The sequence below is a fragment of the Melopsittacus undulatus genome, chromosome 6, assembly GCF_012275295.1.
Source record: "Melopsittacus undulatus isolate bMelUnd1 chromosome 6, bMelUnd1.mat.Z, whole genome shotgun sequence".
Lineage (NCBI taxonomy): Eukaryota > Metazoa > Chordata > Aves > Psittaciformes > Psittaculidae > Melopsittacus > Melopsittacus undulatus.
Genome location: NC_047532.1, coordinates 60915830 through 60930073, shown reverse-complemented (window position 1 = coordinate 60930073; position 14244 = coordinate 60915830). Strand labels below are relative to the sequence as shown.

Genomic DNA, 14244 nt, shown 5'->3' with positions numbered 1-14244 from the left:
CCAAACTCCCACTGAAATAGCAACTCATAGGCTGCCTCATACACTGTTGTTAGCACTTCACTGTTGTAACAGAAAAAGATCCCAACTGTGAAATTGTATAGGTGGTGCCTTATTTCTACTACTCATAAATGAAATTTAATATAAAGAAAACAGCTGTTGTATTCCAAAACCTAAAAACAACTTCAAACAGAATGAAATTCTAGTATCTTGAACAAATTGAAAGTGGCTGGATTACCAGCTTGCAAATGCACTTACATATATTTTCTAGCTATTAAGTAAACAAGATAGGTAGACTGCTGTTTGTTACTATATATATGCTCTTTGTGGACCACATCCTGCGAAACTTACAGCATGAAACGAGTCAAGCTTAAACCATCACAGGCAGGTTTCAGTATAAACACTTTCAGTATTTCCTAAAGCTAAACCAAAAACCATTGAAAGATGACCTAATTTAGTTAACAAATTTTCTCTGCCCTCACTCCCACTCACCAACTCCTTCCTTAAATCTCTAACAAAGTTGATGCACAACTCTTTTTATATAGCAGCCTCACCCTGTGATTAGTAAAATGCTTTACATACTTGTGAACAGAAAAAGTAACCAGCAATACAGCTCCATGTTTTCCTTCCTGGTTTCACTGTTCATCCACACAGCTGCTTGCTCTTTGAGGGACAAATCCTGCTCATGTGTGGAAAATACTCCATAAATTGCTGCAGAATACATTGATTTGCTTTGGGTTGTCTGTAGTCTACCTCACTGACCTTGGCAGGACAGTGACTTCCTGTCACCATCCCTGCAATGCGCGAAGTTTCCATTATGGAGAGTAATAAATCCATCTGCAAGCACAGGAGCTGTACTGAGGCATACAGCACCTGGCAGTACCAGCACGAGCAGTAGGGGAATTTTTGCCTTTTTAGTATAAAACTTAGTGACCACCACCACTCCTAATCACCTTGTAATTACACTAAGAGAAGCTGGCACAGGCAAAGATAAATACAGTAGGTGGATGCCCATGTGTTGGTAATCATAAAATCATCCAGGTTGGAAAAGACCTTTAAAATCAAGTCCAGTCTCTACTCCAGAACTGCCGAGTCCACAACTAAACTGTGTCACTAAAGGCTTCATTTACACAGTTCTGGAACACTTCCAGGGACGCTGATTCCACAACTTCCCTAGGCAGCCTGTTCCAGTGCCTGAGCACTGTCTCTTTGAAGAAATCGTGCCTAATACCCAATCTAAACCTCCCCTGGTGCAGCTTGAGGCCGTTATTTCTTGTCCTATCACTTGTTACTTGGGAGAAGAGACCAGCCTCCACCTCACTAAAACCTTTCAGGTAGCTGTAGAGGGGGGTAAGATCCCCCCTGAGCCTTCTTTTCTCCAGACTAAACAACCCCAGTTCCCTCAGCTGTTCATCACACTTGTGCTCCTGTTCCGTTAAACGTCAGAGAACATCACCCTACATTAAAAGAGGTAAATAGAGGTTTTGCCGCGTTGCTTTGGTGAGGTGTAGCTCGGGGTGGGAACGCCTAGCTTCCTGTTGAAAGATAGCAGTTTCCTAGCGCTCCTGCCGACCACGGAGGGTCGAAGCGCTTCTGCCTGAAGGAGTAGGTGGGACTGCTATAACCCGCACGGGGTGGAAGGCTTCCACATAGGCGGCCCCTGCTCCTTAGGTGCTCTGGTGAGGGCCCGTTCTCAGCTCCCGTGGGCTCTTTTCGCAGGGGAGGTGGTTGCTTGCTCGCTCGAGGTCAGCCCTAAGGAGAGAAAATGGAGGGAGGGCTGCGGGGGAGCCCAAGGGTAGGGATTGAGAGGCAAACTCTCGAGAGGCCTGAGAAGGCCAGCTGCGCTCCGCTGTACACGTCGCGGGCACTGCGGAGGACGGCCCTTTGGGGAAACAGGAGGGCCAGGGCCGGGCTGGTGTGGCTGCCCTGAGGCAGCACTGGCGAGGTCTGGGGTAGCCGTGGTCGGGCTTGTGCAGAGTCTGGGAAGGGCCAGGGCGCAGCCTGCGGGGCCCTGAAGGTGGGTGCTTCCGAGCTCGCTCCTCAGCAGGCTGGTTTTGCTCCTGGGGAGACGTGTGATTGTCCCGAGCACTAAGACCGCTTCTGCTTTTCATAAATATATATGTATATGTAAAATAGATCTACACTTACGCATATAAGATCCTATAGTGCGTTCAGATTGTCCACAGGCTCAGCCTGGCTGCTTTGATTGCCTCAGCCTGGTGCCCTTTAGAGCCGGTAGTAAGCTGAGGTTGCAGCTTTTGGTGCTGGGGAGTTATGTGCCCACGACCTTTTACTTAATGCGGTTCCTGTGGGAGCTCAGTCGTCATTCATTAGGGCCTTGTTTTTAAGTTTAGTGGGGATATTTCTTCTTAAGTATTTGCGCTGAAGTGTAGTTTTTAGTAAAAGGTGTGGTAGTTAGAATTGCACTAATGGCTGTGCCTCTTAATGCTGTGTTGGATTATGTTAGTTTACTTATAGAATACAGGCACACATAACAAGATTTAGCTCACAGCAAATCTAAAGCTGAGGCCCAGCAGGGCATTTCTTTTTGCACTATATAGTGGTTAATCAGGTATTTCCTGCTTGTTCTTTCATTGTAGAAATTGTATTGAGCTGTGTGTGCACAATTCTAGATACAAAGTCATTTAAGTTGTAAGATAAAATAATAGGTGAGAGGCAAGAAAGCAGGCATCTCAGTGAGAAATTACCCATTTTTCCTCTTCTGCCAGAGGAGCTAAGGAAGATGAAATAAGCAGTAGTTGTATAAACACTATGTAGGTATGCTGGATGGGGAGTGATAAATTATGTAACATTCTTTAATGATTGCATATATGTATCTAATCGTTTATTAAAAGGCTATCTGCATTATATGTAGAGGGAGCATTTAGTGGCTAATCTTGCTAAATGCTGTTTTTGAAATTTTCTGGATAGAACTAGGAGCAGGTCTACCTCTGCTTAATTGTGCATTGACTGCTGAAAACAGCCAGTTGTAATTTCATATGTTATAAAGTAATCTGAAAGATAAGTGTTACCTTTCTATTTCAGTATTAGGAAAATATTATGGATAAGAACTTTAAGGAAGAAAAGTTTACAGGATTTACTAAATTTACACCTCCTTTGTACAGACAACGCTACCAGTTTGTTAAAGATTTAGTGGGGAAATACAAACCTAAGAAGGTTAGTATGTTTTGTCTTTTTATGTTAGAAATTGAAGGCAAAAAAAAAAAAAGACATTAGGTATTTAGGTAATAACTCTCATGCCCCACATGGCTGTTGTTGTGATACTCAGTTTGAATATTTAAGTAAGTTAAACGATATACATGATGTGGTGTATTGTCTGCTCTTTTCTAGCATGTCCCTCCTCTAAAAATGCAGGAAGTTGCAGAATACCTCTGTCTTCAGGTTTAGGTCTGAAAATTGTGTTAATGTCTTAGGGAGCATGCAAGAAATTTATGAGAAATGCTGTAGCAGTGCATTTATGTACTCACAGAGATAGAGGTCATGGCACTGAGATCTGCACTGAGATCTGTAATAATCAGGAGTGTTGCATTTGTGTTTAAGTGTTTGAATTTTCTGACTTGGGGTTTAAAATGTTGTGTATGTGTAAACTTTCTGTTTACCTACAGGGTTAGAGGTAGGTGGAATAGAAACAACTAATGACTTATTCATTGACAGCTGAGCCCTCCAACCTGGACTTTGGACTGAGAGAGAACAGTGGGGTTTGGTTTGTATTCACAGTGGTTTGGATGGAGAGCAGTCCAGTGAAAAGCAGTTGTGAACATGAAAATTGCTACAGCTTTCATATTTAAAACAATAACTTATCATTACTTATGTGAAAGACATTCTTCAGAGTCAGTGGAATGTTCTGTGTGTACTTGTTTATAGCTGTAAAAACAGAAAGTTAATGCATTTAAAGTATCTTGTAGGATCTTCAAAGAAATGTCAAATCCACATCTATCCTGCTTGCAACTGTGCATTATGGTTATGAATTTGAAATGCTTCATTTTATCATTAAAAAGTTATTTTGAAACAAATGAAATCTGTTGTGCAAGGTGAAATTATTTGTAAATGTGCAGCATTGACACGTTGTTTAATATCTAATTTACAGGTGGCAGATTTAGGATGTGCTGACTGTAAGCTTCTTTGTATGCTGAAATTCTGCGGTTGTATTGAAGTGTTAGCTGGGGTAGATATCTGTGGAAGTGTAATGAAAGAGAAAATGTAAGCTCTTGCATTTTGTTAATTTAAGGTTTGTATTTGGCTTGACCTAGTCATATGTTACGTTGTTTCTTGTAAAGAAATTCAAAATAAGGGTAAATACGGAAATTCCAGATTGGCAAATGAAGAGCTGTTCATTGTTGTTAGTGACACTGCATCTGTGTCCATGCACCTGGTTGTAGATGTGCTTAACATCACCTCATGTGGCAAAGATCCAAGTCATGGAATGGCCCTGAAGGTCTATTGTGTACACCTGGGAAATACAGCATTTGTGGAGGTACTTTACAAATTTACACTTTGTATGAGTACTATGGAATTGTAGAATCAGCTATGTTACAAAAGACCTTTAAGATAATGAAGTCCAACCATTACCCAGGACTGTGGGGTATTACATTTCATGTTTGTGTGTTTTGTCTGACGCAATATTTCAGAATGAAATTTGCACATGTATTTTAGTTGTTTTTATTTGGGAAAAATAAGTCAATATGATTGCCTAATAATTTCCCCAAAATTCCTCTAAACTAATTCTAGAGCTGAGCTGCTATAAGAATTACAAGCATCTTTCCAAATGGCTTGAGAGTACAGTAGTAAGTTTTGTAGATTAAAGGACAGCTGCTGGATTAACCCCATTGCTCTTTCTGTCTCTGTAGGTAGTCATAAAAAGTGTTTGTATTGGAAAGCTTTTTTACTTTTTATAAATCCCTGTAAAATAGTTAACCTTTGAGATTCATGAGGGATCTTTGTAGGGGCTTAGCTGGTTCAGTTACATGCACAATTTATCTTGCCCTAAGGTCCTTTCTGTAACATTGTATTTTCAATACTTTTGTAGGCATAGATTGTCTCCTCTCCCTGTTGATTATTTGCAGCCACGTGAAGGATCCCTAACTGTTACCTTGCATCATGGTTCAGTTGCCCATAAAGATCCTTGCATGCTTGGTTTTGACTTGGTAACATGCATTGAACTGTGAGTATTAAGCCAACATACTTTGTTTTTCCAAGTTCATTAGGGCCCAATTTGGAATTCTGTCTGTACTAGAAACAGAGTTGATCAAACATTACAGTGAAGAGAGTAGCAGAGTATGTAATCTTCTAACTTGTGCTTAAATTAAGCATACTAAGAAACTGACGTGGTGCTGCCTTAATGGCAGAAAAAGGATATTGATGGGAAAAGTACAAAATACAGGAGGAAATTGTCACAGACAAAAACCTCTAAGCTGCCACTCAGCCATGGTGCCAATGCCAGTATTGCAGTGCTAGGCTTATAACTCCAAGGTACAGATACAGTTTTAGAGGATTTTTTTACTGGATATTAAGAAGAGTAAGATATAGTAGGGTGTTCTTAAACACATACATAAACTTATCCTTTACAGAATAGAGCACCTGGAAGAATCAGAACTAAAGAAGTTTCCTGAAGTGGTGTTTGGTTTCATGGCTCCAAGCAGGGTTGTTATCAGTACTCCAAATTCTGAATTCAACCCTTTGCTTCCAGGAGTGAAGTTATTCAGAAATCAAGACCACAAATTTGAATGGACCCAATTGCAGTTTCAAAGCTGGTAAGTGTACTGAACATCACAGCCAGACAGCTTTGAGTGTTCAGTACTGTCAGAAAGGAATAACTATGCATTTTCAGATGGTTTGTGTATGTGGTTTGGTGTCAGTGGACTTTCCCTAACCCTAACCCTTATTAGCCAAGGGATGAATACCTTAGAGACCACTTAGACAATCTAAAGTAAATTTAGGTTCTACTTCTGCATGAGTGTGAATTAAAAAATATTGATACTGCTGAAGGAGCTGTGTTTTTGAGTTGCAAACAACAAAAACTCTGTGAAATAAGTATTTCAATGTACTTTGAAATACATGGGATATTAAATTAGTTTACTGTTTTTTCTATTTTAGTTTCCTGCCCCATAATTTTTTTCACACTGGCTAATGTGCAGTACTAGAAGATTGGTTTTCATTTAGGTGTCATGTACACTGTAGAAACCTTGATTAGGTAGAGTTCATTCTTTGTATATTTGCAACAAACCTTACTTTTCTTATCTATCAATTGGTCTCTTGTGGTGTGTATGTTTTTTAAGAGTTCTTTTCAAATAGTTCTCTAAAATTGGTAGGTTTTATCTCACTTGCAGTGCAGACAGTAAGTAGCTGTGAACATGCATATTCTATGCAAATACTTGAGAAATAAGTCATGTTTGGTTGCCTAAATTACCAATAATAAATGAGTCAGGCTGGGGTAGGCATATGACTACAGCTCTGATTCAGCAAATTTTGACAGTGCTTATCCTCAGGCACGTGAGCATTGCCTAAAAAAGTCTCTTCAAGCATTCACAGGCTCAGGGTCTTGCTTTTGTTAGAGAATGCATCATTATGACATTAAAGGATGAATGTTTAGTGTGACTGGAATGTTTTATGTTTCTTAGGGCTCTAGAGACTGCTAAATGCTATGGTTACTCGGTGGAATTTACTGGTGTGGGGCACCCACCAAGAGGAATGGAGAATGTTGGGTTTTGTACTCAGATAGGTGTGTTTGTTAAAAAATATCCTCAAACCAGTGTATCCACTCAGTCTGAGAAACCCACTGAAGCAGTTTACAAAACAGTAAGTATCATTTTCTTCCTTTAGAAGGGTGAATAAAAGCTAAAACTGTATGACCTGGCTGTAAAGGTCTTCTTACTGTGGACTACTGCTACTATCCAATTTTAGCTCTGATTAACACATACAGTCAAATCAAAAGTCTCAAGTATGGTTTGTGTTTCTAGTTTTATAAAGGCCTTACGGTTTTAGGTTATTTGCTAAATAGCAATATGGATGATCTTTCTTACATTAACATAATGATATCCTTAGAATGAAAATTCTTTTTCCTCCAGGCATTCTATGACAGTTATAATTTTCCCTCTAATCATTTTCTTTTGTCATGTGGTTGTTGGTGTTAACAGGTTGTATTTTTTAGATACATAAAAAATAAAAAGTATAGAAAAAGCATTTCTAGTGGTGTATGTTTTGCAAAAAATGAATAGTCTTCTCAGCTATATTATGAGAAAGAAGGCATTTCCCAGATAATAGATTGACAGGACCTATTTTGTGTGGTTTGAAATACTTGTTAGCATGTGATGTTACACCCTATTCTCTGTGTTCAGGTAGAGAGTTCGGAGTTTTTGTAGAGGCATAGGATCTTTGCAACAAACCTGTTCTCTGATTGTATGCATGAAACTTTTTTGGTATTTAGTGCTAAATGGCTTTAACTTTAGATAACATGAGGTAATTTTTTTGTGTATAGTCCTCTGCTGTGTGTTGCAGTGTGTCACACCAACAAAGCACAATGCATCTAAGTGCCATGTGGTATAAATCAAAGGTAATTTTTTCTTTTTCAGAGATAACGTGAAGTAACAATGCGAAAAGCCAAGTATAGTGATTTGTTTCGTTGGGTTTTTTTTTTTACTTTAGTTTTCGAAGGCCTTAAATTGCTTGTTCAGTGAACATATTCTAGTATTTCACTTTATTTAAAGAGACATATGTATATTCAAGTGACTTGTGACCTGAAGTGAAATATGAAGATAGGTGAATGTCTGTTAGTAGTTTCCAAGCTATGAAGACAATCTGTACATTTGATATTTTACCTGTCATCTACTGCCCTTAATAGAATCAAGTGGTCTGTAATGTTCATCAGACTTTAATATATGTCTAGGTGACTGACATGTACTAGAAATTGGTTTTATTATATTGTCATTACGGAGGGAGTTTTGACATCATTGTCCCTTAAGTTTAAAGAAGACTTTTATATGATCAAATCTCTAGTACCAAATTAATTTTTATTTAAGTAATTCATGTTAACATTTCAAGAAGTAATCAGAAAGTAAGAGGACATAGTTCTAGACTCTGGAGCTTCAGTGGTTGTGTGTTGGTATAAGGCACTTCCTAGTAAACTAATGGGAATGAGATTGCTTAGTTTCCTTAATTGCCTTGGAGTTAATCTCAGTGTAAAACGCAGTACAAGTTCACAGATTTTGATGTTAGAGGTGGTTTTTTTTTTAGTCATTTTTGCATCTGTGAGAGCATATTTAATGTTTTACTCTGGAAGCAGAATGAAAGACATAGCTGCAGTCCTGGTTTCCAGATGACAGTTCAGAAGTAGTTTAGAATCTGTAGATGTGGAACTGTCACCAGAGCCTTAGGATAAGCACTGTGGAAAAGAAGAGAATGATTAAAAAGAATTGAATAATTGCAGGTTTTCACCTTGCCTAATCTACAAATATAGATTGAAGATATGAGCCTGATTTTTTTTTAAGTTCTGTTAACCTAATTGCCATTGTAGTTGTAATACATAAAGTCATATTGTCTAGTTTTTCTGTTATCTGAAGATGTTTAAAGTAGTAAGCAAAATAGGATTGACTTAAAAATCATGTTCATATTTTAGAAGCTCTTTTTGACAAGCAAATATTATTCTCTGTGTTGTTGTGTGCTATGAAGGTCTTCAAAGCAGTGTATCCAAGTCTTAAGGATGAGAAGTACCTGCAGAATGCAGTGGTTAGAGAAGTTATTTCCACAGCACAAATCATTAAGGAAATTCTGCTGAACCGTTTAATGTTGGAACACGGAGAGTATAATGATGATCCTACTGAGAGAAAATCCAAATTCCAACCTTCAGTGAACTGCTTCTCAGATATTGGAAAACTGGCTGTTGAAAAAAGCAAGGAATCATTTGTCAGTGGAAATGTGGTTTATATACCTCTTACAACAATCTTCTCTTTTCCCAGAGTGAATCGGCTTTGTGGTACCTATGAGAAGTTAAGCAAGCTTGTTGCTGGCCAGGTTACATTGAGCAGTGATAGCTCTGCTGTGATACTCAATACTGAACCTGAAGATAGTTAGATCACGAACTTGTCATGAAATTGTTAAAATAATGGAAGATTTTTTTTTAACTATCAATGTAATAATGTGTTTTGTATATGAACTAGAACCAAAAAATCTTTTATAAACTTTCCAGTGTTCATCCATCAGCAACTCTCTCATTTAGTGAAGATGAGTGCTTCTGAGAAAGATCACAGTAACTCATAAGGTTTTGAAGTAGAGTATCAGGCTAAAATCGGGGAATTAATTCCAGTGAAGAAAAATTTAAGCATTTCTCCTTGTTTTCTATTATCGTATTGCAGCTGTCATGACTAGGTTGTTTTTGATAATCTTTTGTTAGTTCCAAGGATAGTTAACAACACAATTTTGTTGTACTGAATAACACAAGTCTGTAGGTTTAAGACAAGTTTTTCCTGAATAGGATAGAATATTTAGATGCCTCTTTCAAGATGAGCCAATACTTGGCCTTTGTTAAAACCAGATATTGTTCTGATAAAATGCAATATTCTGCAAATGCTTTTTGTTCAGTAAACTGCATACTTGGGAAGAGTGCCATGATGCTGGATGTAAAGTAGGAATAAAAGGTAGATTTAGCCCTGTTGGTTTATCCAGTTTCTTAGTAACTGCACCTTGGGAAATAACTTGCATCATGTAACTTTCCAGAAGCTGAAATTAATTAATTTGAAACCAGTATCTTTGACTACTTTGTTTAAAAAGAAAACAAAAAAAAACCCCAAGAAGTTCTGTCACTGTGAATGCTGACTTGGCCCCTTTGCACTTGGAAAAATTTTCTATTTCCTCCTGTAGCTGTTGTCTAAAAAAGTGTTAATACATTCAGCAGACTTGAAAGGCAGACATGTTAGAAATAGTTGAGCTTACTGGCTTGGCTAAGATGAATTAAGAAGAGCCAAACTGCATAGGTAATATACACAGTGAGCAAATGTTCGATGATGGACTTGTGCATCCTTCAAAATTTGTGTCTTCCTAAGATTGGCTTTTTCATATAGGAATTAAAGCACTGCAGTTCTTAAACTTCTTTGCATACCCAGACTTTTTCACCAGTGATTTTAATACCTCGGTTTAGTATTTCCTACAAGTGAGGAGATGGTTAACTAAAAGGCCTCATTTTGTGCATGCTTCACAATGGTATTGGCAGCTTTGGATAAGCTAGTGTTATCAGAACGGATTCCATGTTTATGAAATGTGCAAGTTTCACAACTTCCTGAAAACAAAAATTCCATGTAAGGGCTGACTGTTTCTTGAGTATAAGTACATTCTACCTTCTCAGTTTTTTAATTTCCTTGACATTATTAAGGAAAAGGTTAGACATAAAGGAAAAAGGCACCTGTAATTCTCTGAATTGAGAAATGGTACAGAATCTGTAATAGGCTGAGAATCAGGGAAAGATCTGCAATGCTCTGTAATACTAAATGACTCAGAAACGGTTGCTTAGTGTAAGAAGCAAGGATAGACCTGATAGCGCTAGTATGTGTAAATGAGAAATGACTTTACTATTGACTAATGATAAATCTCCCCTAGTTAAAAAGCAAGAAGGGTGCATGTGCCAGGAATGAAATTTTCAGCAGTTGAGGTACATCCATTATGTTATCAATGAGTGAGCCAATCTCGTTTTAAAATGCAAATTTATAAATTTATAAAATTGAGCAAGCGATAGCAGATAAAAAATAGCGCTGGGTGTGCTGGAGAGTCTCCGCTCCACCGAAGATGCGCACCCCATCTCTTGCTCCTTCCCTTCTGAGTGCCATTTGGACAGCTGTTATGAAAAAATAACTTTAGATTTTTAAAAATTAATCTTTAATACAAGATTTAGAATGGGATTACTTTTTTTTACATTATGATATGAACTTGTAACTTGATGTAGTTGGTATGTTAAAACATGTAAAATTCAAAATTGGTAAATATTCTTAGGACACTAATATGCATAGCTGCTTGAGAGTTGCATTGGTTTGTTATGAGAAGAGATCTCTGCAGTTCACTTTATGGTTTATTATAGTTAAAAGACTTTTTTTTTTTTTTTTTTTTTTTACAACCATACTTCTTCCTGTGTTGCTTCTTGAAACAGTCTGTGTTTAGTGTACTTTATAGCATGATTGATCGCTTCAAAATAAGGAAAAAAGATGCTCCTCTTCTATAAGATGTGGAATGATACTTGCTTTGAATTTTGCATTTGGGTAATATCTAACTACAGGACTGTCCTGTGTATGCAGACAAAACTGCATACAAATATCTGCTTGGTTTTCCACAATACAGTGGACCCTCTTTGTAGCTACACTTGGAAAATGGTTTATGTGAATATTTGGTAGACTAATGTGAAGGGGCCTAAACAGTAATCCAGTTCATGGGTCCTGTTCTGCTTGTCAGTTTAGTTTTTAATGATAGCTGTAGCAAATGCCAATCTTTAACATTCTTGCTTATGCCTTTTCTGGGGAATATTTAAAGTCAGACTCCAGATGTTTGGCCTCATGTGCTCAGTGTTTGTTAGTATACCTGTGTGTACTGAAACTGAAGAAGCTGTTACATAGCATATACAAAAGCATTATTTAGAGAATAAACATTTGAGATAGCTGATTTTTATTGAAATAAACTATTTTGTGTTAGCCTACCAGGTTTCCACTGGCTTAAATCAATGTTAAGTAAGTTTTTTGTTAAAGGACTGAGCAGTCTTTTTAGGAACAGTTAAACCCTTTCAAAGGATTCACTGTGCATAGCTCTTCATTGTCAGGTTGGTCTTTTGATTAAACTGTTATCCATATTTGTGAATAAACACAGTACTTATTGTATCCTACTTCAACTTGCAGTTTGAAACTGACAAAAGGTAAATTCTGATGTTTCAAATGAGCATGCTGAAAGGAAGGTAATGAAGATGAAATGTTTTAGAATGCATGTGACAAAATCACTGACCAGGAGATGGCACACACATCTCAACACAGGTCAACCTTAGGTTTTTCAAAACTTTAAAATCCAAATAAAGTAGAATAAAAATAAACCCACCACTACCACAAAAACAAACAACAAACCCCACAAAGTAAAACAACCCAAGCAAACAAAACCACACCATTCCCCACCCCCCAAAAAACCCAGAAGTAATCCCAGATCACACAAAACCAAAAATATAGTGCAGTACCCTGAGTATAAGGGTTATAACTTGATAGGTTATTGAGCAAGTCAATAGGTCAGAATAGCTGGACAGAATGTTTCTGATCACTGTTTTAAATTAATAACAAAGTGAGGAAGTGGTATAAATAAATCCTAAAAATACTGCTTCACTTATTTGAATAAATAAACCCCTGCAGCCTAGTGGAGAGAGCTAGAATATTTAATTGTCTGTCTCTGCCAGAGATTTCTCAAATGTGGATCTGGCAGCTGAAGAACCTCTGAAGTGTTTCTGTTGATATAAGGAGTCACAAAAGCACAAAAATGTAATCAGTTCTAAGTAATGATAAGTTTGATGGCTTTGTAATGGAAAATAACTGTGGTGCCTGAAGGTAGTTGTCATAGTTTCAGGTCCTCAGAACCTTAGTACAAAAGGTGTGAGAAAAGCAGAATGGAAGAACAGGACCTGGGAGTGGGGAGTATCTGGGACTAGTTGATGGCCAGGATGGGAGCACTTAAACTAGCTGGTAAGTACAAGGACAGGATGATTGCTATGTCTGTAATGTTAATTACGCTGGGAAAAGTAAATGACCCTTAAAGACCACCATCACATTTTTGTATGAATGCGGGAAACTTTCTGGAAGTGATGTAATATTCCCAGTGACCATATAAGGATGACCTGTAGAGCAAAACGGGGACACACGTTAGGAGGAGCTATCCCCTGTGTCTCCCGGCGCCGCAATAAAGAATACCTGCTTGTCAACTTGAAACTCTGTTGGCGAGTTTGTTCATGGAGTTTTCTCCGAATCACTGTCCCGCTGGCCATGGGTTTTCATGGTTTTAGGCTCTATTCCATGCTTGTTATCTTTTTATTGGTAAGTGAGGTTTGTATCGTACAGTTACAACTGGAATTTATGTAACTAACTCATAATGGTTAGTTGTTAGGACTTTTTACTTATACATACAATTCTGTAGTCGAGCAAAGGTTTGCTAGCATTTGCTTGGAGATTTCACATAAAAACACCTCCAAACAGTTAGTTGCTGTTTTCTAGCTTTTAATAAGGAAGCAGCAATGGGAACTGCCTGTCCCACAGAAATGTTAACAGGCATATTATGATGTGTTTTCCCCTTGGCAGATCCTGATGTGAGGCCACACAGGGAATTGAATCAAGTAATCTGTCACAGAAACTTGTAGTGGGAAGAGGAGAGCAGGCCAGAATGAGAAGTTGGGTGGGGAGAAGGCAGAGCTACTCATTTTGCTTCAAGATTTACATAAAATAATTTGTCCTATGCTAATCTTTGTTTTCTCATGGCAGAATGTCTACAAAATCCACTCAAGTGTTCAGTGACAGTATTTGAAGTACTACGTGTCTCTGCCTTTTTTTTTATGTAGTAGTAAGGGAAAATCTTTTCCCATATCACAACAATGGTTTTCCCATTGCCATATTGCCATATCTATGCACATATATAATATGGCATATGTGTGTATGCAACATTGGTGCATAGCCTTATTTTCATTCACGAGATGTTTTCCTTACAAATTAAAAAAGAACAGTGTCTAAATGACACATTTCCTTTACAATATAAATGTCACTCAAGCAGTCTGAAAACATGGAGGTAAGAAAAGCAAGGCATTGTAATAAAACCCTTAGCGGTTATATTTGCCTCTGCTGGTATTCAGTAAGGTGGCTAGCAGCTATTGATATTTTATGTATATACATATATACTTTCTGTTTCTGGAGAGCTCTCCACTGTGAGATCCTTAACTGAAGGATTTGTTTGCTGATGAAATTTGCATTATATTCTGTAAGGAACATTTTGATTCATAAAAACCAAAAGAGAGACAACAACTACAAAAGAAATTCTGGGATGTTCTGCTGAAATTTGGGAAACATTGTCTTCTCCTTTGTACTGAAAGATGGTGGAGACTGGAGTTGGTTTTATGTGGTACGGTTACTTCTCTTAATCCATACTATACACTGTGTTGATTATTGAACTGATCCAAGTGCCAAATAGCTGGTATTAAAATTAGCTGCAATTTTCACCAATCTAGATTTTTTTTTTTAA

At 37.7% G+C, this 14244-nt stretch overlaps 1 protein-coding gene across 1 annotated transcript; it reads left to right on the top strand.

Annotated features, from left to right (window-relative positions):
• Window positions 1-3057: 3057 nt before the first annotated feature.
• On the top strand, window positions 3058-9084 carry HENMT1 (HEN methyltransferase 1). Its single transcript, XM_005148080.1, has 6 exons — window positions 3058-3174; window positions 4106-4218; window positions 5045-5179; window positions 5586-5768; window positions 6636-6813; window positions 8683-9084. The coding sequence occupies exons 1-6, from the start codon at window positions 3058-3060 to the stop codon at window positions 9082-9084; spliced, it is 1128 nt and encodes a 375-aa protein (XP_005148137.1).
• Window positions 9085-14244: the final 5160 nt, after the last annotated feature.

Coding starts and splice junctions, on each gene's coding strand:
- HENMT1 (XM_005148080.1), top strand. CDS start 3,058: ATGGATAAGAACTTTAAGGAAGAAAAGTTTACAGGATTTACTAAATTT. Junction 5,180..5,585: donor TTGGTAACATGCATTGAACT/GTGAGTATTAAG, acceptor TATCCTTTACAG/AATAGAGCACCTGGAAGAAT. Junction 6,814..8,682: donor CTGAAGCAGTTTACAAAACA/GTAAGTATCATT, acceptor TGTGCTATGAAG/GTCTTCAAAGCAGTGTATCC.